Source organism: Lampetra fluviatilis, chromosome 37 (assembly GCF_964198595.1).
Source record: "Lampetra fluviatilis chromosome 37, kcLamFluv1.1, whole genome shotgun sequence".
Lineage (NCBI taxonomy): Eukaryota > Metazoa > Chordata > Hyperoartia > Petromyzontiformes > Petromyzontidae > Lampetra > Lampetra fluviatilis.
Genome location: NC_136311.1, coordinates 399,068 through 421,558, shown reverse-complemented (window position 1 = coordinate 421,558; position 22,491 = coordinate 399,068). Strand labels below are relative to the sequence as shown.

Sequence of the window (22,491 nt, the reverse complement as noted above, 5' to 3'; positions counted from 1 at the left end):
ATGCTGATAGGTACCTTGCATAATTTTGGCGGTCATATGCAAAATACCATGCCAGCACACGTCTCACTGTTGCTAAGTGAAGGCTCCAGTCAGAGCATTAGATAGGACATGTATATTTAAAGCCCTACCTTCTATAGAGAAATAATTTGATTATGGAATTACAATGCATTCACAGGCAATATGTAAATGTAATTGGAGTGACCCCACAGATTTGTGAACAAACATTTTTTTGTACCTACCTATATGTTTTTTCAGTTTTGCCAAGAAATCTTGTGTAATCTCGATAGCAGGATTTGTGGTATCGGACCTCGATTGCAATGCAGTCTTTCCCACGAATGTGTGTCAGAATGCTCTCATCTGATTTCATTTGAGCTGCCTCACGAAGAAGTCCTATATTAAAGATATGAAGAATAAATTATAAACCCATTTGGCAATATATTAGCTTGCATAACATTCAATTCAAGTGAGTAAACATACCTGTGTTAATCGAGCTTGATCGCCGCTATCAGATGAAGCTGCGCTGCTTAAGTCCTCCATGTTTACATGTGCGTAGTGATATTGGCTTGATTTTGGCTCTGACATACTTACATTTTCGATGCTGATTGGTTGAAAATCGAGCTCAACAGTTTTATATGTCTCAATACGCAGTCAATATAGTGCGCCAATAAATTACACTTTTCTCATTAACTGCAGGATAATGCGTGGAGAACTTTTTGCTTGGATACCTTTTATTAACGTTGAACATATTGAGAAAAAGTAGTGCCCCGTTTGTCGGAACGAAACTGAACGATACAGCTCACGTACAGCGGCCTAATTTAGTACGTCGCAAAAATCTGGCAAAACTTGAATCCTCCCCCCCCTCCCTGTACTCACGCGGACTTTTTACCCCCCCCCCCCACCTGCGTACGTACGTTGCGTAGGTACGCTTGACGCACCCCCCCGCCCCCCGAATCCTATAGAACGGCTGATATTTAATCCACGCAGAAACGATCAAGGATTAATAATGTTAACGTGTTTAAGCAAACAGGCAGTCCACCGCCGGACTGTCTAAATAATTTTGAAGGCCAATGTAGACAAATTATTATCGAGGCTTCACCCTTTCCTATGCGTACGTACATTGTCAGTAGACCCCCATACGCAAGCGTACGCATTTGGGTTAACCCCCCTTCCCCCCTCCATGCGTACGTATTCAATGGATGGCCCCTTAATTGGCAGCTGGGCTGTGTTGCGTGAACCGCGGGGAGGGGTGAGTGGTGGGTGGGGGCCTGGAGGTGGCACTGTAATGGGTGGGTGTGGGAGAGCAACAGTTAGCACGCGGCCCTACGAACCCGGCGACCAGTGACGAGTATCTGGACCGGTCCTTGTCCTCGCCGAGGAAGATTCAGACTCAAATGAGTACCTGGTGCGGTGTGTAAACATCGCCACCGGGAAGACAAAGTCGGCTGGGCGTGGTACTAGCCACCCCCCTCGTGTGCCGTACCGGCCTTCATAGGTGTTCGCTAATAATAACACCTTGCCCAACAGTCTGGTAAGGCTATACGAGGGATCTTTGTCTATGGCGGGAGGCTGGAGGATAGGAAGAGAGCGAGAGAGCACGTGTGACTGAGTCGAGAGTATCTGTGAGACTTTCAAATATTTGGCTGTAAGTAGGTGATATCATAGGCTTGCACTGTGGCTCATGTGTGGTGTTACCTTTGATGTTTTATTACTTTATTTTAAAAAAACAGTAATTTGTATTGTCATGTTAAGAAAGTTTTTCAAGAGTGGAATATTTTGGGGCTTAAACATATCTCAGATTTTAACATGGGAGTCTGGAAAAATGATGATGGTTTCATGAGTGTTAGCTGAACGAGCGATTTTCATGGAACCTATCAATCGTTAAGCGAGAGATGCCTACGGTTTAGTTTCAGAATATTTATTTTTTTGTGATTTGCTTACCTTTTCTATACTTTGCACTAATTGTGTTTTTGTATTGTTGTAACTTTTTGACCCACCCCTAATCGACATCTGTGAAAAAGAACTTCATAGCTCGTCAGATTTATCCAGGATAAATAAAGATTCTGATTCTGAAATTAAATAACAATACTAACCTCAGGGTTATTAGTTTTTCCACAGTTTCTCATAAAACGGCTGTGAGTAAACACAACTATTGGTGCTGACCCTTGCATAAGACCTGGACCATCTTCACCATCATCAGCTGCCAGTGAGACACTGCAATAAATAGGGCCGGGTTAATTATCTTCAAGTATACAAAACACGTCAGAATCTATTGCATGACCGTGAGACACTCAATTGTGAAAACCCGAGTCTAAAGGGTACATTTTTAGACTTGACATGTAGAGGTGGGTGTTGTGGAGCTGTGTGTGTGCGTGCAGCGCGAGGTAGTAGTGGGTGGGCCCAGTGTGGGTGGTTGTGCTTCACAACGGCCACAATCCGCTTCGAACAGCAATATGATTACGGTATATAACATGCTAGCAATCGCCAGATAACCCTGCCTGCTTTATATTGGCTTCAGCGTCGCATTCACTGGAAGGCACATGACTTGGTTCACAGATGATGGGATGGTATGTCTGTTTGCATGTGCTTTGCATGATACTTGAAGCAATGTACAACTTTACTCTGGCTCTGCGCTATGAGTTAAATATATCGGCCCTTCTAGAACATCATTAGGATTTACATTTCTTCCATCAGTAGCGACCTGACTTTAAATAAGTGCATGGTACCAGGGGCGGTTTCTTCATTAGGGCGAATGGGCGACGCACCACCAATGTCATTCAACCACAGAGTCACGCTAGCCGTCACTGTGCATCTGGATATAGTCCAATCAGCGTCATGCTACGTTCTGTGGAGTACCGCCTCTTTTTGGGCGATTTCCCTCCGACTGAGAATCGCCCCGAGTGGTCCCATAGACTTACATTCAAAGATGTTTTTTTTCGAACGGGGGGCGCTGCAATGCATTCTCTATGGCTTCCGGGAGGGCTCGCACTAACGTGCTTACGTCATCATACGTAAGCACGTTTCATCCAACAAAATTATTTGTCGCCACCTAGTGGAATCTTTAATAAAAGAAACATGAGTGGATTGTATTAATAGTGAGTATAGAAACAAACAAGATGTATTGTAAGAGTCACTTTATTTTTCATTAATATTAAAGAAGTGAAGTTGCCTTTACATGCTTAAGCTGTTAATTTATCCTTTGCATGGGTGGACCTTATCCTTATCAATCATCCAGACATTTGCCCCCCCTGAGAGATTTTGCAGGAGCCGCCACTGCATGGTACAGAGACAATGTCGGCTTTGTACGGTCGTGGCCACACCGGCTTAACAGCTGCTCACTATCTGAATCAGAATCTTTAGTGAGACTGGAGAAATCCAATGAGATATGAAGCCTTTTCACAGATGTCCAGTATGAGCGGGTCAGCAAGTTACAGCAACAAACAATACTAAAACATGATAGGAGTGCAAAATAGAGAGAGTCGTAAGCAATTCACTAAATAAAAATTACAAATTAATTCATTATATAAGTCAAGATTTATCAAGATTGGGCAAGGCAGCAAACACAACAAAACAATCCCAGACTACAAGATAATACCACATAGCAGTAGTTCCTCAATACAGTGGCACATTAACATTTAACTATCGATACACAGGTAAGGATAAAAGTTACAATTACATTTGTAAATGTGACTGTTTTCAGCACGAATCTTCTGCTTCAGGATATTTTGCCACAACAGTATATACGGGCTCATCTTCTTGGTTCTTTCGGTAAAGTCACGTAGAAGGGAAGTAATTAAATAATAAAAATAAAACATAATAAAATAATTCTCACGACGTTTCGGCCACAACGCAAGCAGCCGTCCTCAGGTGAAGAACATGTCTGTCGATAAGACAGAGTCTAAATGACACGTCTTAGGCTTGGAGTGTCTATTTAAGCTGTGAGGGAGGAGGAAGAGAGCCTTGACAAAAGAATTTGCATTTGAAGAGGAATTTAGCATATTTATGGGAAATGCAGGAATGCGAATAGTGCTAATTGTGAAATGCGTGGGAGTTGGGCGGGGGGTTTTTCAAAGTCATATTATGCCCATGCATTATGCAGGATTAGCAGCATCAAAGGGAGGGGGCAGGGGCAGGGGCAGCACCAACAAAGGGAAGGAATGTGAATAGTATGCAGCTGCAGCAACCAAACAACCACGTAAAAAACTAAAGTATAAACTTCATAGTATCATCAGTATACTAAATATACTCTCCAATAAGCTGAGCTCCCTCACAGCTTAAATAGACACTCCAAGCCTAAGAAGTGTCATTTAGACTCTGTCTTATCGACAGACATGTTCTTCACCTCAGGACGGCTGCTTGCGTTGTGGCCGAAACGTCGTGAGAATTATTTTATTATGTTTTATTTTTATTATTTTATTACTTCCCTTCTACGTGACTTTACCGAAAGAACCAAGAAGATGAATCCCTGCAGTCACGAAAGCTTTAAATCGAAATATATACGGGCTATGATGGGATATTTTTGTCTTGTGCAGGGAGTAGTGCCCAGGTCGTGCCCTTTAAGAACCACATCCTGCAGGGCGCGCTTCACGAAGATCCGAAACATAGAGACAGGACACGAGTTCCGAGACACCCTGCACCTGCAGAGCAACAAGGTACCTTGCACCCCCGTACACCCCAGATACCCCGCACACCCTGCATCCCCCACAAACCCCACATATCCCGTACATAGCAGACGCCCTGCCTCCCCAGCAAACCCTGTACATCCCATACATCCTTCATACCATGCAACCGCAAACTAACAAGGTGTAGCACCATAGGAACATGGAATTTGCACCACTGCTTCACGGTTTTGAACAGAGATGAGCAGAGGGACACGATGAATGATGACACATTGTTCATCACCATCTCTATCCGTTCCCTCCCCAATCATCTCTATATTTCTCCCTTGTCACCTGGACTGGTTCAGTCCGGGATGTGTCCTGGAATCTGCAAGGGCTCCATCATGTCCCCTGAGGAGCTCATGTGCCCCAGCAGAGACTCCCCCAAACCACGTGCGGAGCTTCTGAATGCGGCGCAGAAATTCATCACTCAGTACTACGCCTCCAGAAAGGGGTATGGCTCGGATTGGTGGAAGGCACAGAGGGATGCACTATCACTTTGCACGATATGCCCAGCCTGACTCTAACCCTTTCTTTGACTATAACCTTGTCTCTGACATCCCTGACTCTAATCCATAACTCTGAACTCGCACAGGCTGGAGTCGGCCGAGTATGTGGAGCGGCTGATGGAGGTGGCACAGGAGGTGGAGAAGAGAGGCACGTACGACCTCACACGGGATGAGCTCATTTACGGGGCCAAGACTGCGTGGCGCAACGCGGCCCGCTGCATTGGCCGCATCCAGTGGTCAAAGCTGCAGGTGAGCAATCGGTGCTGTCAATTCACGGGTTAACACCTGAGTCAATCATTCATTAAGTGAGTGATTTGACCAGTGAGTCAGTAAATGGATTAATCAGCAACACAGCTGGTAGTTTGTGTGCTTATCCATCAACCTAAAATCAGTCATTGAGTTAGAAATTCTGTGAAAGGGTCAAGGTCAATTCTTCTTGCAATTAGCCAACTAGTCCGTGAATCATGCAATGTTTTCAAGAATCATTGAGCTAATGAGCTGTTCAATAACTCACTTATTCAAGGGTTAGCTACAAAGAAGGTTATTGCCCGACATGTCCCCTTTTTATACATATTCTTTTAAGGCCAGAGTGTTATTGACGAATGGGAGTTTATTTTAATTGGTTGTACTCAAATTAAGTGGTCAGTGATTCTGTCATTAAGTCAACAAATTGGTTATTATGGCAGTTAGGTTGCCAGCTAGTAATTTAGAAACTCTGTGATGCATTCAACGTGTTAATTTATTAAATCAGTCAATGAGCCAATCACTCATTTAGTAATTTGTGAAGGCCTTCTCACAGTGTCAGGGGTTGTTTGTCCATATTTAACTTGCTGGTCAATCTGGGTTGGTAATGGGCAGAAGTCAAGATTGGTTCAGATATTGATGTCAACAATTTAATACAAATCCCTTCACCCTTCCCTCTCCCGTTGTCTATTCGCTTTCTGTCGACTACTCCTGCCTACCCCTCACTTCCCATCACACCACCATTATCGGATTAATCAGCTGTTTGACGCCAGAAACTGCACCACGCCGAGCGAGATGTTCACCTGCATCTGCGACCACGTGAAATTTGCGAGCAATGGCGGCAACATACGGTAAACAGTTTTCCGCAGCTCATATGCTCAATTCCTCACCCGTTTTCTGTAGCGTAGCTATAGAGTACGCAGGCGGTGCAATTTCACCAGGGTGCACTGAACGGAGGGGTCTAGGTGCTTTGAAGGGGGGTGGAGGAAATTGGATGGTTGAGCCTATGTTTTTCTTTGCCCCAGAGCCTATGTTAACTAGGGTTGTCACATCCCATGGTACAAAAACACTAAGACACATAACTACGCAACTGAAAATATATTGGACTCTCAGTACCGCTTCCTCAACAAGAGGATATCCTGGGGAAAAAAATTAAAGGAGGGGTGGCATCCCTATCTATAATGCAAGTAAAATTAATGAGCACAGATGTAAAAGTCAGGCACCTCATGATTTCAAATAAGCGTTGGCTTGTCCAGTTATCTTCTCAGGTCGCACTCTTGCAACATTAGTTTGGGTAGTTTTAAAAATGATGCAACCACAGTCAACATTTGAAAACTAGTATAATTATCCATAAAGGTGGCACGAAACAAACATTCGCTGCTCTGTGTGAGCATCAACACTGTTCATGTGTGGTACTGGCCCCACCCACTGCGTAAAAAGTATGCCATGCTAGCCTAACACCTTAACAGGTGCTCGCTAACAGCACATTTGTTTTCACCACCAGCTCTACCATCACGGTGTTTCGGCAGCGCATGGACGGGCAGCACGATTTACGTGTGTGGAACTCGCAGCTAATCAGCTACGCGGGTTACAGGCAGCCCGACGGTTCCATCCTGGGGGACCCAGCTTACGTGGAGTTCACAGAGGTGGGGGAACGGGAGGGTGCAGGGGGGGCTGTGTCCCCGTGTCGTATGTATGTTACTGTGTCACAGTGCCCCTGTGTTCCCATGTCCTCGTGTCTCCGTGTTTCTCTGCCCACATGTTCCCATTCCCGTGCACCCCCGCATCCCATCGTTCCTTTATCTTCGTGCCTCGTGTCCCCATTTCCTCGGTCCACGTGTCCCTGTGTGACTGTGCCTCCGTGCCATCCTGTGTGCACGCATTTGTGCTATCCTTCAGCTGTGTGTGGAGCTGGGCTGGCAGCCCCCTCGTACGCGCTTCGACGTGCTGCCTATCGTGCTGCAGGGGAACGGGGAGCCTGAGCTCTTTGTGCTGCCACCTGAGCTCGTGCTGGAGGTGCCCATCCGACACCCCAAGTGAGGATAACACAGATATAGATACACACACACACAAATATTCTCCATATAGCATTACCAGATTGTTGGGGAAAAAGTTGTTAGCAAGCATCTATGAAGGCCGGCACAGCACATGAGGGGGTACTCATTTGAGGCTGAGTCGACCTAGAGGAGGCCGAGGACAATTTCAGATAATCGTCAGTGGTGCTGGCCATGAGCGGGAATTGAACCCAGTTCGTCAGAATTGTAGCGCGATGCGCTAACCACTACACTACTGCTCCCCTATAAAGATACAAACAAAGTCAAAGAGAGAGATACATACACAGATTCACACGCAAATACACATGCAGATACACATATACACATGCAGATACACATATACACACAGATACATACAGAGATACACAGTTACATATACACGTGGCTAGATGCAGATGTGGATACATATTGAGTGACACCCGACACGGTAGTCTTCAATAATTATATCATAGGAGTCTTTATTTATTCCAGCATGAGACACGTTATTTAAAGATTCCCTTCACTCCAAGCGTCCCGAGCTCTTGTGTTTCTCCATTTATATTCCACAAGCCCCTTTCTCGAAGGTGCCTTGACCCACTTTCTCTCCAGCCAATCACCTTCCACTTTCTCTAACAGAACCAAACCATCCACTCTGTCAGTTATCCTCCGTTACCGACCCTTTCTGTTTGTATATTTTTTCCAATCCCTTTGCCCTGCCTCTCAACAATCCTCTTTCAGTCCTGTTAAGTACCAATCAGGTAAGTATCGTTGGTAGTGATACATTCTCTCTACACATATGTAACGGGTTCCGGAGACACTTGTAGAGGTAAATCCTTTATTACAATACAACACTCCAACAGTCCTGATACTCTGTTACAGCCGAGGTACACAGCCTAGGTACACAGCCTAGATACTCTACTCTGGCTACGCTCTGGAACTCGCCCTCACAAGGTCGCCGAGTCTGGAGTTCCAGAGTCCCACCACTGGCTCTCACAGCGTCCCAGGATCCTCCGATGGCTGGTCTTGGGTCTTGGGTCTTGAGCTACAACTGGCCCCGATCGTCCAGGGAGCTCCGCTTTTATGCCCAGTCCCCAACGAGGGGTGGGGCCGTGTGCGCCCCCAGATATCCCACAGAGCACACACAGCCCCCCCTTTGGCGGCGCCAAGGGGATTAAGCGCCTGGGAACTCAACGCCTGACGCCAAGAGGCTTAAGCGTCTGACCCGCCTGAGAACCCACGCCTGGCGCCAAGGGGATTAAGCGCCTGGCCCTCCCAGGGACCCAGAGCCCCCAGCAGCCCCTCCCTTCTTATGTCACTACACATACGCGTAGATTTATACACACAGATACATACACTTATATTTGTACATACAGATGCATACAGACCTACAGACATGAGAAGAGATTTCATAATGAAGTGTTTTGGGTTGGATTGCATAAATATAAATGTACTAGGGGTTCGGGGGCGCCTGCGGCGCCCCTCACAACCATTTACGCCTTTAGCCAGGAAAGTCACAAAAAAATTGCACACGAATGACACATTCACGCAAGCACCCGATGCTCCGTTTTTAAGTGTTAAAGTGAAACATCTTTGAATTGTATTATGTTTTGAATTAGATCATTGTATTTCTTCATTAAAAGCTTATATCATTTTACATCTGGAAGACTTCATTGAAAACGACATTTTGTGTGAATTTTCTCTCGTAGTTAAGTAGGTGGCCTTGCTGGGGGTTCGGTTTGATGCGGACTTTCACCTGTTTGGGATTGCGGGATCGAGATAAGGCGACATAGAGCTGGCCATGCGAGAAGACCGCCGTCTACAGATCGATTCCAATGTAATCGAACATCTGTCCCTGCGCCTCCGTCGTTCATGCAGGGGGCGTATAGGTTTGCAGCGTCCCCTGCATGAAAACGACGGAAAGTGCAGCGTTCATCACAGATAAAGTTGTGCGCTTATATAAGAGTATTGTAAACTCACCTCCACCCAACAGCCAATTAATGAGGTTTGTCAAGTGAGCAAAACCAGCCAATTACTATTTCAGCACACTGGGTCCAGGTGTCGTGGCTGTAGGTTAGGATCGGGATGAATATTAACTGATAGACCGAGAGCTTTGCTTGAAGGCTTTGATCGCGTCTTGAGACCACAGACCGGTTCATCGCCCGCATCACTTTGGGAGTTGCTCCGATCTGGGCTTCGATCTCCTATTCCCTTCTTCCATCCATCGAGAAATATACCCCGAGATCCTGGAAGTCTTTGACTTCTTCCTCTACTTCACCATTGATGAAGAGGGACTCTGCCACTCTGGTCCACGCCACAGCCATGGTCTTGGTTTTGGAGGTGCTGATGTTCATGTTGACACTCTCACGTTTCGCCACAAAGCTGTTCAGCGCATTCTGGAGGTTGGTGTGCATTGAGGCTCGGAGGACGATGTCATCTGCATACAGCTTGGCTGACACTGCCCTTCCACCAATGTTGATGCCCTTTCCCACCTTGCACTGTCTCATCAGTCGATCCATGAACAGGATAAACAATGATGGTGATAGCACACAGCCTTGACGAAGTCTGACCTGGACTGGGAAGGGGTCTGTTAGATGTTCTGCGTGCTGGACCCAACTCTCGCTTTGCTTGTACAGCAACCGACCTGATCGTGCGTAGCAATGAGTCAGGAATGCTATGTTCACGCATCACCTGCCACATCAACTCATGAGGTACTCGGTTGTAAGCCTTCTCCAGGTTTAGAAAGCACATGTGGACAGGTTGGGCATACTCACATGACTTGTCGAGGAGTTGCTGCAGGGTAAAGAGTTGATCCACAGTCCCCTGCCCCGGGCGGATACCTCCTTGTTCTTCTGTCACTCTTGCCTCGACCACTTTCTGGAGCTTTTTGTTCAGCACTGCAGCATAGACCTTCCCAGGTAGGCTGAGGAGGCTGATGCTCCAGTAGTTGGAACACTTCCACCTGTCAACTTTCTTGATTATGGGTATGATGACCCCATTTTGCCAGTCCCTCGGTGCTGTTCCGGTCCGCCATGCCTTGTTGCATAGCTTAGTTAGCCATGCAACACCCACAGGGTCCAGTGCCTTGATCATCTCGGGGCGAATCTCATCGATCCCAGCCACCTTGCCATTCCGCAGTTGTTTGACCGCGTCTGTGACTTTGGCAGCCGAGATGTCACCACCAAATTCTGTGAGCGACTCAACTGGTACCACAATCACCACTGTAGATGCGCCGGGCGGTCCAGAAGCTCCTGGAAGTGTTCCTTCCATCTTTTGGTTACCATCATTGCTGATGTGGGCGTTGAAATCTCCCAACAGGATTAAGGAGCCGCTGCACAGTATTTTAACAAGCACTACGCCAAGGGTCTCTAAGAAACCTGGGTCGTCAGTGGGCAGATTCGGGGTGTAAGCCCAAATCAGTGAGAGTACACGTCCTTCCATCAGTCGTAGTTGTATCTAGGCTATCCTTTCGTCCACCGGGTTGAACTCCAGCAGAAAGGCCACGAGCCTGGGTTCAAGCATGAATGCAACCCCAGTATTTAGTCGTTGTCCCAGTGCCACTCCAGAATAAGCAATGCTCCATCTATTGTCAAGGGTCCTTGTGCCAGGTGGAGGTCAGCCTGGTTACATCCAGTCTATAGCGCTCTGCTTCCCGCACCAGCTCTGGCTCCTTTCCAGCCAGCTTGGTCACCGCCATTAACTTCCAAAAGGGCGACAAGTTTGCATTGGTTTCCTCATGTCCGAAAGGCACTGCACCGGTCGCTTGACCTTCATCTCATATTCATATAAATTATAATGAATTATTATATTTGAAATTATGCAGAACATGTTAACGGTTGGTTGAATTGCAGTTAATCAACACATCGCCAACACCACTCGCATATGCCGCTTCCATCTTTTCAATATCAGGAAAATTCGTCTCCTCATCACCATTACCGCTGCCAAATGTCTTGTGCACTCCCTAGTCTTCACTCGTCTAGGTTATTGCAACTCATTCCTGGTCGGTCTCCCTGCCTACGCCCAATTCAAAAGTCGTTTGCACGCACCACTGTCTTTCGCCTCCAATTCACCACCTATTGCTCCCCTCTCCTTCAACAACTTCACTGGCTTCCTATTACCGTTGCCTCTTTAAATTGCTCACCTTAGTTTTCACAAGCTGCCTATCTTATTGCTGTCCCACCTCGACCCTTGCGCCCAGCCTCGCTTTCGCTCATTCTCACTGCTTGCCCCCTTACACTGGAATAAGCTTCCTCTCCGCATCCCACTCTCCTCCTCACTTTCCTCTTTTCGCACTACCCTCAGGCTCTATCCTTTTTCTCTTGCCTTTTCACTTCCTCTTCCGCTACCCCTACCAGCACCATCTAACACCCTTAATTCCTCCACAGCCGCAGGCACCACCTCACTCCCTCCACCCTAGTCACTACCCGATCCCCATCCCTTATTTAGCCATTTTGTACTGTAGTCAGCAAGCATTTTTAAGTACCTTAGTGAAAGGCGTGTTATAAATGCAAAATAGAATAGAATAGGCATGTTGTGTACAGACTACAAGCATGCATTATACAGAGATACATACTATACATACACACATACAGAGGCACAAAGATACATACACATAAACATATATGAATATACATGACAGTTACACATTCAGTAGACTTGAGAGGGGGAGGGGGTGCCAGATTTTCAAAAATTACGGATAATCACATCATAATTTAAAATAGCTTATTTTGCACATCCTTATATTACATGTTTTAGGTGTTGTTATATTTTTTTTAGTGTTTCAAATTTGTTTACGTTGTGAAATTGGCATAAATAAACATACAAATAGAAAATCATATTCTGTAAAAAGTTATTGTATTTACTGTATCGTACTTACTAATCCAATCTCGAAGACTCGGCATGGGGTGATGTATATGCTGCAGTATTTTCATTGTTACGTTGTATGTAGTGTACAGTATAAAGCACTGTATATAATATTTAACTTTGAAATCAAGCATACCTACTTTATTTTGTCACGTACATGGTGCCGATCCCCAGACTAGTACAGCATTTGGAGCAGTTTTGCTGGTTTTGACGGATTGGCTGCCGGATAATGTTGGATCCCAGATAATTGTATGCCGGATAATCGATGATCAACTGTACATGCATTTAAAAGAAAGACGAAAATACCCCTGTGATATCCCATGACTTCCTCGTGACCTCCTCAACCCCCTCTTGACCTCTCCATGCCTCCCTACAGGTACGACTGGTTTGTGGATATGGGTCTGCGCTGGTATGCGGTGCCAGCCGTGGCCAACATGGCCCTGGAGGTCGGCGGACTGGAGTTCACCGCGTGTCCCTTTAACGGCTGGTACATGGGCACCGAGATCGGGCTAAGGGACTTCTGCGATGCCGCCCGATTCAACATCATTGAGGTGATTGGACTTCCCTACCCACGTAGAATGACTCTCCTTTAATAAATGGTGCGCTAAATTGGTTTTATTTTCAGCAGTGGCTTATGGTGACTAAAGGAGATGAGCAAAAGCTAGTCAGGGGTTTGACTTTGTGACCTGGTGCGATGTTGGTGGTACTGGAGAGACAAAGCGGGCCGGTGTGCGTGGTCCTAGTTACAGTATCCATGCCACACCATTCTTAATAGCTGCTTGCTAATGGATGTTTTCAAAAGCAATTTTAAAACAAGTCATCTTTGTCATCTGTCATGGATAATTTAATATTTACCTTATGATGATTATTGTATTGTGTCCCACTTGCTGGTCCTAATCCCAGTATGGAGTTGGCCAAAATTATTAAGCAGTTAAAGTTGTCAGCTGTAACCTCCCACTGCTGGCAAAGGCCTCCCCCATTTTATTTTATTTCTTCCTTTTCCGAGTTCCTGTCTAGCAATGGCCTCCAAACTATTTGATATTGTTTCTTTATTTCTTCTGCTGAAAATGTTATCGTGAGCCACTTAAGTTTTCACGGATCAATTAAGTATGTATTTATTATCATCGTGGGTTTTCTTGCCATTTTTCTATTGGTCCTCCCATGACTCCTGACTCTCTACTCTGCCTCCCTCCAGGATGTGGGCAAGAGGCTTGGTTTGGACACGGGGAACGTGACGTCGCTGTGGAAGGACCAGGCGGCCGTGGAGATCAACATCGCCGTGCTGCACAGTTACCAGGTGTCACACTCCCACCTGGTGTTACTTCTCAGGAGGTGTCACTTTTAACTGGTGTCACAGCACACTAGGTGTCATACTCTTACCTGGTGTCAGAATTGGGCAGCAGATTAAACTGTTTTTGGAGACTGAAATAAAAATAGTAAGACATTCGAAAATTGGTGATTAACCTGCTTAATGATTTTTTTATTTGCTAAATCAACAAAGGGCAAAGTTGTTATGAGCAGTGCCTGTGGTGATTTGACGCATTCAAGTGTATGGGTTTACCGACTGCAACAGTTCACCACGTGCTCTGCTTGTGGTGACCATGCATTCTCTCACTGAGTCTAACTTTTATAGGTTTTACCATATTGGCTGCATTTGAATGCAAGCTGGTAAATAGGTTTGAGGGGTTTTAGCTTTGTTAGCCGTAGCCACCCACCACCTATGGTCAGAACTTACCAGATAACACGACTCCCTAGCTGTCACCCTCTAGGTGTCTCATATCTTGTTTGGTGTCGAATTTCACCTCGAACCAGCTATGGCACTTACCTGGAGCCAAGTGTCACATTTCCCCAGGTGTGACCTCTTGTCAGGTGTCAATTATACAGGTCCCATGTGTCGCAGCTTTCCAAAGTGACAGGCATCATCTCCCTCTGAAATACAATAAAATCAATAACTCCCGTTAGAACCTGGTGAGGTCCCATGAAGACAAGTAATTTTTTGACAAGAACATCTACAGGAATACCTTGCACTTTCGTCTGGTTAGGGACCAGAGCATGGACGAATGTCAAAAATGGACGAATGTCAAAGCAGAGCCTTTATTTAGCTTGCAATGTTTATTTTAGCCGGCAAAAAGCGTATATGCAAATAACTACAGTAACTGTATAACACATGCGTGCGAAAACTAAATAAACAGAAATAAAAGAAAAATAAACATAAGAATAAATAAACAAAACGAAATAAATAAATAAACAATTTGCTACCTTCAAATATTTTTATTCTTGCGTAAGTAAACATTGTAGTATTATACTGTTATCACAAAAATAACAATGAATTGTTTACAGTATAATCACAGAAATAAGTACAGTATTAATAATACATGAATGAACACAAATATAAGAGATTCTCACTGAACAACTTATATTCAAAGACTGAACGAAAAAGATGGTGCGTGGCACGAACGTTGTGGAAGGTTGGATGAAATTGGACGAAAGAAGAAAGCACGTGGACGAAATTTTAAATGTGGTTATAATTGAAAACGGCCAAAAGAGCGAAGAGACGAAAGTCCAGTGGATGAAAGTCAAGGCATCGCTGTATTCCGGTATCATGTGTGTGTGCACGTGTGTGTGCTCCATCCAGAGCGACAAGGTGACCATTGTGGACCATCACACGGCCGCGGAGTCGTTCCTCAAGCACATGGAGAATGAGTACCAGGCGCGCGGGGGTTGCCCGGCCGACTGGGTGTGGATCGTGCCGCCCATGTCCAGCTCGCTCACGCCGGCCTTCCACCAGGAGATGCTCAACTACACGCTCTCCCCATCCTTCCTCTACCAGGTGAGACACCTCCACCCTTTACCTGAGATTCCTCTACCAGATGAGAAACCTCCACTGTGCACCTAGCCTTCTTCTATGTAATAATGATACATTTACATTTTTTTCTCACAGCAACCCGCATGGAGAAGATGGAAATCTGCGAACAAACAGCAGGCGATCGGACTCAAGCCACTGTCGATGTATGCGTCGCGTGACAAACAAGGAAACACGTGGCTCCACCATTTAATTATCACCACATTTACAATATCAGCATGTGGCAAGCACGATACTACTTTTACCACATGCAGCCACATGACACACAAGACCATGTGGAAAACACACCAGCACATGTCTAGTATGGTATCATGTGTCAAACCGGACATCATGTAGAAACACTGGCAACCAATGTGCAGTGTGCATTCTGCACAACAGAAAATTCAGCACCGTGGACAGTGCCACATGCTTTAACAAAAAAAATACAAACACAACCACGTACTTAATTAATAATGTCGTTATCATGCTTTGCCTTGGGTATGGTGGTGTTGAAGATGGAGTGTAGGTAATTGCTGTTGATGTGGGAATGCATTGTTGTTTATGCGTTGATATTTCTGTTGTTGATGTTTGATCATTCAGAGCTGTGCATTTCGTCGCCACGTTGATGAGCCGTGTGATGTCTCGACGCATCAAGGCCACGGTTCTCTTTGCCAGCGAGACTGGGAAATCTCGTGCATTCGCCAAGACGCTGTGCGACATCATGATGCATGCCTTCAATGCCCGGGTGAGATATTGGCCACTGCTGTATGTGTAATAAAGGACTCGATCCTGGGTCTGTCTCCGTTGTCCTTTATCGGGTTCTTACACTTGTCCCACACGGCCCTCGCTCAGAGTCTCCCCCGCTTGGCAGCTCCACAGCTGCCTTCGCTCCCGTAGCCTTCCGCGCTCCTGCAGCTCCGCTGCAGGTCCCTGCTGCAGCTCTCTGGCTGGTCTCACAGCAGCTCCACCGCTGCTCCCCGTTCCTCCGTGCTCGGTCACCGCTGGCTGGCGGTGCCGAGTCTTACCGTGTGTGGCGATCTCGCCACTCTCCAACCTCAGCCCTGCGTGGCCTCTGTGGCGATCTCGCCACTCTCTAACGTCCGCCCTGCGTGGCCTCTGTGGCGATCTCGCCACTCTCCAACCTCAGCCCTGCGTGGCCTCTGTGGCGATCTCGCCACTCTCTGTCTCTATCCCCAACTCTCTCTTCCACCCCGCTGGCTGGCGCCGTCATGAGCCCCTCAGCCACCAGGCTGAGGCACGGCGACCACCCAACGTGGTCTCCACTCTTCACTCCCCCGACTGACCCAGATGTCTTCCTGTCTCCCCGCTATAACATCTCCCCCCACGTGACCCTGACTCCTCCCTCTCGGATCGTCACATCCGACCCGCCCATTTATGCCCGCATTACATATGTAAAGAATACTCGATCTGAAGATTGATTTTTTATTATTGCATTCAACGCCCAATTAAAATCCCACCCACTGCTGCAGTGAGGTCCCCAGGGCCAGTTTAACAGCAATTCAGTTGGTACAACTAGAAGCGCATTTGTATGAATGCATATAGAAGCGAAATGCTGAGGAATGGTGGCGTTTGTGCACAGACTATCCTATATTTCATCATAATAACAGTCTGAACCACTGGACAGGTTCCGCAGGGTTGGAAGGATGCCCTGGTGGCCCCCCTCTTTAAGAAGGGGGGACCGCACAGACTGTAACAACTACAGAGGCATCTCCCTCCTCAGTGTGCCTGGAAAGCTCCTGGCAAGGATTATTCAACATCGCCTTGCCAGGCACGCTGAGGAGAGGCAGAGCCCCAGTGTGGTTTCAGGCCAGGGCGGTGCTGCACAGATGCCATATTTTCTGTCATGTCTGCTACAGCAAAGGTGTAGGGAATTCCAACAGGTCCTACATCTTTGCTTTATTGACCTGGTCAGGGCCTATGATACCATCAATAGGCCTGGGCTCTGGGTTGATTTTATGCTTTCGGAGTCCCTGACTGCCCACAATCATTAAGGACCTTCATGATGATGGGCAGGCCCAGGTAAAACTATGTGGCTGGGAGTCAGAGCCATTCCCTGTTCACCTTGGGGTGCGACAGGGATGTCCTCTCGCTCGCACATTATTTAACATCTTTTTCAACCACGTAGTTTGTGAAACCTTCAATGGCTGTACAGGAGGAATCTCCATCTGGTACAGATACAATGGGAGGCTGATCGATGTCCGGGTGTGGTGAGGAGATGGCTCCCTATTGGTCAACCATGTTATATATCCTGATGATCTGGTGATTGCTGCTCACTCAGAGGAGGAGTTGGAGGCTGCTGAACCTTTAGCGTGCCACTTAGAGGTGGGGCCTTACTATCAGCCTCACCAAAACTAAGCATCTGCCTGGGTATTTTGTGTCATCAAACACTTCACCCCCTCAACTCCCTATTGGTGATAGGGCAGTTGTGGAGGCAGTGGAGAGTTTCCATACCTGAGCAGTGTGCTCATAACCGGCTCCAGTTTAATAGCAGAAATCTCACTCCGAATCATTCGAGCGGCATCATTTTTTCATCTGCTCCTTATCGCTGTGTGGAAGCTGCCTGGTCTGTCGCTCCGCATGAAGCTTCGGGTCTTCTCGACCACGGTCGTTCCCTCCATTCTCTATGCTTGTGAAACGTGGACTCCCCTAATGGAACATCTTCGCCGGTTAGAAACATTTAGGCTGGCCTGCATACGATCCATCCTGGGTTTAACCAGACTGGATTGTGTGAAAATCTCACAAATCCTTGATAGATCTGGACAAAGTCCCATCGGTGAGCTCCTCCGGCAGGAAAGGCTGCATTGGTTGAGTCATGTAGCCCGCATGGCTGAGTCATGTAGCCCACATGCCCAGCCACCACATACCTAAACAGCTTTTGTTTGGCCGGATATAGGGGTATAAACGGGCACAGCATGGGCTAGAGAAGAGATGGAGTGATGTGGTACAATAGGATGTGGAGCTGAGTGGACTTGCCAATGACGGCCTCTGTGCAAGAGGCTCGTAAAGGACGCTACTAGGCAGTTGGAGGCAGTCACCCTCCAGCAACAATGGAGGGGAGAGGAACGATGCTCACAACAACTAGCGGAGCACCGGGTGGATAAAACTCAGCAAGGTGGCACAGTAGGGGGCACAGGTGGTGCATCGGCCAGTTATCTCAGTCAGCCAACCCATGGCACCTGGGTCTGTCTCGTGACTTGCTGCCAGTAGGTGTTCGACACTTCAAGTGGCCTTAACATGCACATCGCCTGGCACAAGCACCGTGGTGATGTCACCGCCACTTCGTGGCGAACAGCGGTTGTTGTTGTTGTTGTGTACAGGTTATGTGGAAGCGGTAATGTAGCAGTTAGCACGCTGTGCTACGACCCAAGTTCGTTTCCGGCTCACAGCCAACACCAGTGCCGCTTATCTGAACTGGTCTTGGGCCTCCCCGAGGTCGACTCTGCCTCAAATGAGTACTTGGTGTGATGTGTTAAGGCTATAAGGGGGGCCTTGTCTTTGTACACGTTGTGAACATATATATAGTAAGTCTGGAAAAATATGGACAGGTTGTGTGCGTGTATATATGTATGTAAATGTGTACATGAACACATGTTTTGCATATATATCTACAGTATGTGTGTATAAATGTGTGTGTGTGTACAGGTGGTGTGCATGCAAGACTACAACATGGTAGACCTGGAGCACGAGGCGCTCGTTCTGGTCGTCACCAGCACCTTCGGCAACGGAGACCCCCCCGAGAATGGGGAGGTGAGGTCGAGTAATAGTGAGGAGATTGGGTTCGAGTTAAGATTCAGGGTCAGGGTTATATGATGAAGGTGGATTTGATGGAGGATCAGATTTTACTAGGATTGAGGCCAATAAAGGACCTACAGACCTCCCAGAGGTATTGTATTGTTGATGTTCATGATGTTATTCATGTTGTTATTTACTTGTTGTTGTGGTTTGTTGTTGTGTTCATGGCGCAGACATTCTTCAAAAACCTCACAACCTTGCTTCACCAGTGCTCATCAGCAGAGCAGAAAGTCGGATCCCTCAAGAATGTCAGGTGACAGAATGCTCAAATCCTATTTATTCATACTTGCTCGTCCACTCTACTGTTCACACTCACTATATCACATGTTTAGCCTTGTAGGGTCTAGGGTTAAATTGTGTTAGTAAGCATCTATCAAGGCCAGTGTGGCACACAGTATGGGTACTCTGGCCCCTTTTGTCTTCGCAGTACCAGCAGACACTAATTTAGGCTGAGTTGACCTGACCCTGAAGCCTGTATATTTCTAGTTTGCATGTTTTCCCTGTGGTCACGTAGATTTTTTCTGGGTTCTCCAATTTTTCCTTCCACATTTAGAAACATGCGTTTATAGTATTTGGCTGTTATAAATTTCCACGTGATAAGCCACTTCGTTGAGCTATCATTTATTTTAGCCAGGTCACTTCTAAAAAAGAGCTACATAGCTCAGTGGGCTTTACCTGGCAAAATAAAAATAGTTTAGGTTAGAGGGGAGTTCAAGGAGAGATACAAATTCTCACAATATGCATCATAATTAGGTTTCGAAGCCGGATCGCAAGTATCGCAATGCACTGCTCGATGACACTGCACCACCAGTGCAAACACACCCAAAAACAAGGGATGGTGTACTCATGGTCTTTCTATAGTAACACCATAGAGATACATTTTGTCCAGGAAATATTGTGCATATTATTAATTGAATTGTTAGTATGACGATATGTCCTGTACAATATAAATTGGTTTGTATCCTCATGCTTATAACTATGGTATTTGATGCATGGTAGCATCACAGTATGTCTTTGGTATGTTCACGAGATTTTTATGGCGTCTCTATGGGCCGGTGTCCTTCAGGTTCTCGGTGTTCGGGCTGGGCTCCCGTGCCTACCCTCACTTTGCGGCGTTTGGCCACGCAGTGGACGCGCTGCTGGGAGACGTGGGCGCGGAGAGGATCCTGCGAATCGGGGAGGGGGACGAGCTGGGGGGCCAGGAGGAAGCGTTCCGCACCTGGGCGCACTGCGCCTTCCAGGTGACGACGGGCATAACTCATAAGTCTACTCGAAGCTCAGCCTAAATCCAACTATAGTTATGAATTGAAATAAAACCATAAACCTTACTCTTATGCACCTGAGTGGACAACGTCTTTAAGGTGACAATAACTCTAACCCTAAGCATAACATCTAAGCCAAACACTAACCAAGTAATAACTCACAATTCTGAACCCAAGCCCTAAACTCTGAATTTATTTCGAAAATCCAAATTTAACTGTAAATAAACCCCGACCATAAACATTATCATAAACCGCGCTCGAAGCATAAACCTAACACTATCCATAAACTGTACTCAAACTGTGTATGAGTGTGTATTAAATGTGTATATATGTATAAAGACACAGACTTACCACTCACAACCCGAGTGGTTTGTCTGTGTGCGTTAGTGGTAAGCGGCTTGGGCTCGCTAACAGCACTTACCTCTAAGCTCTGGAATGCTGAACTCGTTATCTTTGTCTTGGTGATGTCGTTTGGAGGAAGAGACACACATGCAGGATGATGTTAAGATTTGACATACAGTTAAGAGCTTCTTCGAGATGAGATACTTCCACGGAATGAGTATAGGTGTAAAGTTGTTCAATAGATGTTCTATTGTCTGAGGTCATTCAGCACATTCGCACCGTGAAGTGTCCTTAATTCTGTGTTTGTACACACAGGCTGCGTGCGAGGTGTTTCACGTGGGCGGGGGAGTGAGCATGGACAAGGTGGCGACCTCCCTGGCGCGGAGTGAGCGGACGTGGCGGCCTGACCGCTGCCTCTTAGTGCCGGCCAGTGAATCCCCTGACCTCCTGTCAGGTGCTGAACACATCTTCCAGCCACCACCTCAACTATATGTACCTACTAAATTGGTTAACTACACACCAAATAAACTGCTTAACCACTCATCTGATCACTTGTACAATCATTGGAATTGCCGTCCAACTTACTTGTGTAACACCCACCTAGCCTCTCACCAAATCCACCCATCTGCTTAATCATCCATTCAAACATCTATCTACGTAACACATCAACTCAACCTTGAGCGGTGCGAAAGTTGTTCAACATACAATTAAGCATACAATTAAGCATAAACGCAATAACTTACCCACCGACCTATGTGCCTGCCTACATGTGTATTATGCTAATCATTGTTCCTGTGTTTGACTCTATGACTAAGACCTCATATCCCTGATCCCTCGCCCTCTCCCCATCACACAGCTCTCTCCACGATCCACAAGCGAAAGATTTCCTCAGCCTCCCTTCTCTCCTGCGAAAATCTGCAGAGCAGCAAGTCCAGGTTAGCAACTGTGTGCTCTGGCTCAGATTAATACCACAGCTCCATAACTTGCTGTTAGTGTTTATGCTGCTGTTATTTTAGCATAGTTGCTGTTGATTATCAATGTGCTATTGTTATATTTAGCCATTCTGTCTTAGTGCTTCTTTAACATGTTTAAGACAGAATGGCTACAATAATGCTCAAATTAACAGAGCACTAAATGCCAAATCACGATCGCAAAGCAACACTGCTGAAAGCGATCAGATTATCAAAACAATAAAAATACCATTTATCTCAGGAGTAACTGACAAATTAGCCCGTGTTTTGCAAAAGGAAAACATTACAGTAAGATTTGGTACAGTACACAAAATTCAACAACTAGTAACGTGCACTAAAGACGAATTACCTAAATTATCAACAGACGGTGTATATCGGATTAATTGTGTATGTGGCAGATGCTATATTGGACAGACAGGGCGTAACGTTAGTGTAAGACTAAAAGAACACCAGAGAAATATTAAACTATCGCAAACACAACTGTCGGCAGTGGCAGAACATGCATGCCAACAGGGACACTCAATTGATTTTGACAACGTTGAAGTATTGTGTAAAACTAGTTACTACTGGCAAAGACTAATTAGAGAATCCATTGAAATTGAGAGAAACAGAAATAAATTTAATCGCTCAGACAGCTACAGGCTTAGTGCGGCCTGGAAGCGTATTATTAAATAAGATACATTACAATTCCTTATAAGGGAAACAAACACTAACTGATTACTAATGTAACATAATCACAATAAAACACATGCCAAATGATTACTAATCTACAACTCGCATCGTAACAATAGCCTGATTACTAATCTAGTATATAATTATAATAACCCCCCCTCAAATCTTTGCACCTGACGAGTTAATGAGTTAATGATGACGTCACCCTGCTGCTACTCTATATAAGAACGGGAGACAACACACCGGTGGGCTAAAGCAGTGAACTATTTGTCTTTTGTCAACATGACAC

At 46.1% G+C, this 22,491-nt stretch overlaps 1 protein-coding gene across 1 annotated transcript in view; it reads left to right on the top strand.

The window, feature by feature from the left end:
* LOC144945395 (nitric oxide synthase 1-like) overlaps positions 1–22,491 on the top strand; it is a 60,320-nt gene that overhangs the window by 6,121 nt on the left and 31,708 nt on the right. Inside the window, exons 3-18 of the mRNA XM_078873912.1 lie at positions 4,530–4,649; positions 4,964–5,109; positions 5,251–5,413; positions 6,167–6,258; positions 6,912–7,053; positions 7,307–7,443; positions 12,677–12,851; positions 13,496–13,597; positions 14,936–15,130; positions 15,242–15,309; positions 15,743–15,887; positions 18,806–18,910; positions 19,129–19,208; positions 20,022–20,196; positions 20,875–21,013; positions 21,416–21,494. Coding sequence (XP_078730038.1) covers positions 4,530–4,649; positions 4,964–5,109; positions 5,251–5,413; positions 6,167–6,258; positions 6,912–7,053; positions 7,307–7,443; positions 12,677–12,851; positions 13,496–13,597; positions 14,936–15,130; positions 15,242–15,309; positions 15,743–15,887; positions 18,806–18,910; positions 19,129–19,208; positions 20,022–20,196; positions 20,875–21,013; positions 21,416–21,494 — 2,063 coding nt within the window. The remainder of the gene's footprint in view (positions 1–4,529; positions 4,650–4,963; positions 5,110–5,250; positions 5,414–6,166; positions 6,259–6,911; positions 7,054–7,306; positions 7,444–12,676; positions 12,852–13,495; positions 13,598–14,935; positions 15,131–15,241; positions 15,310–15,742; positions 15,888–18,805; positions 18,911–19,128; positions 19,209–20,021; positions 20,197–20,874; positions 21,014–21,415; positions 21,495–22,491) is intronic.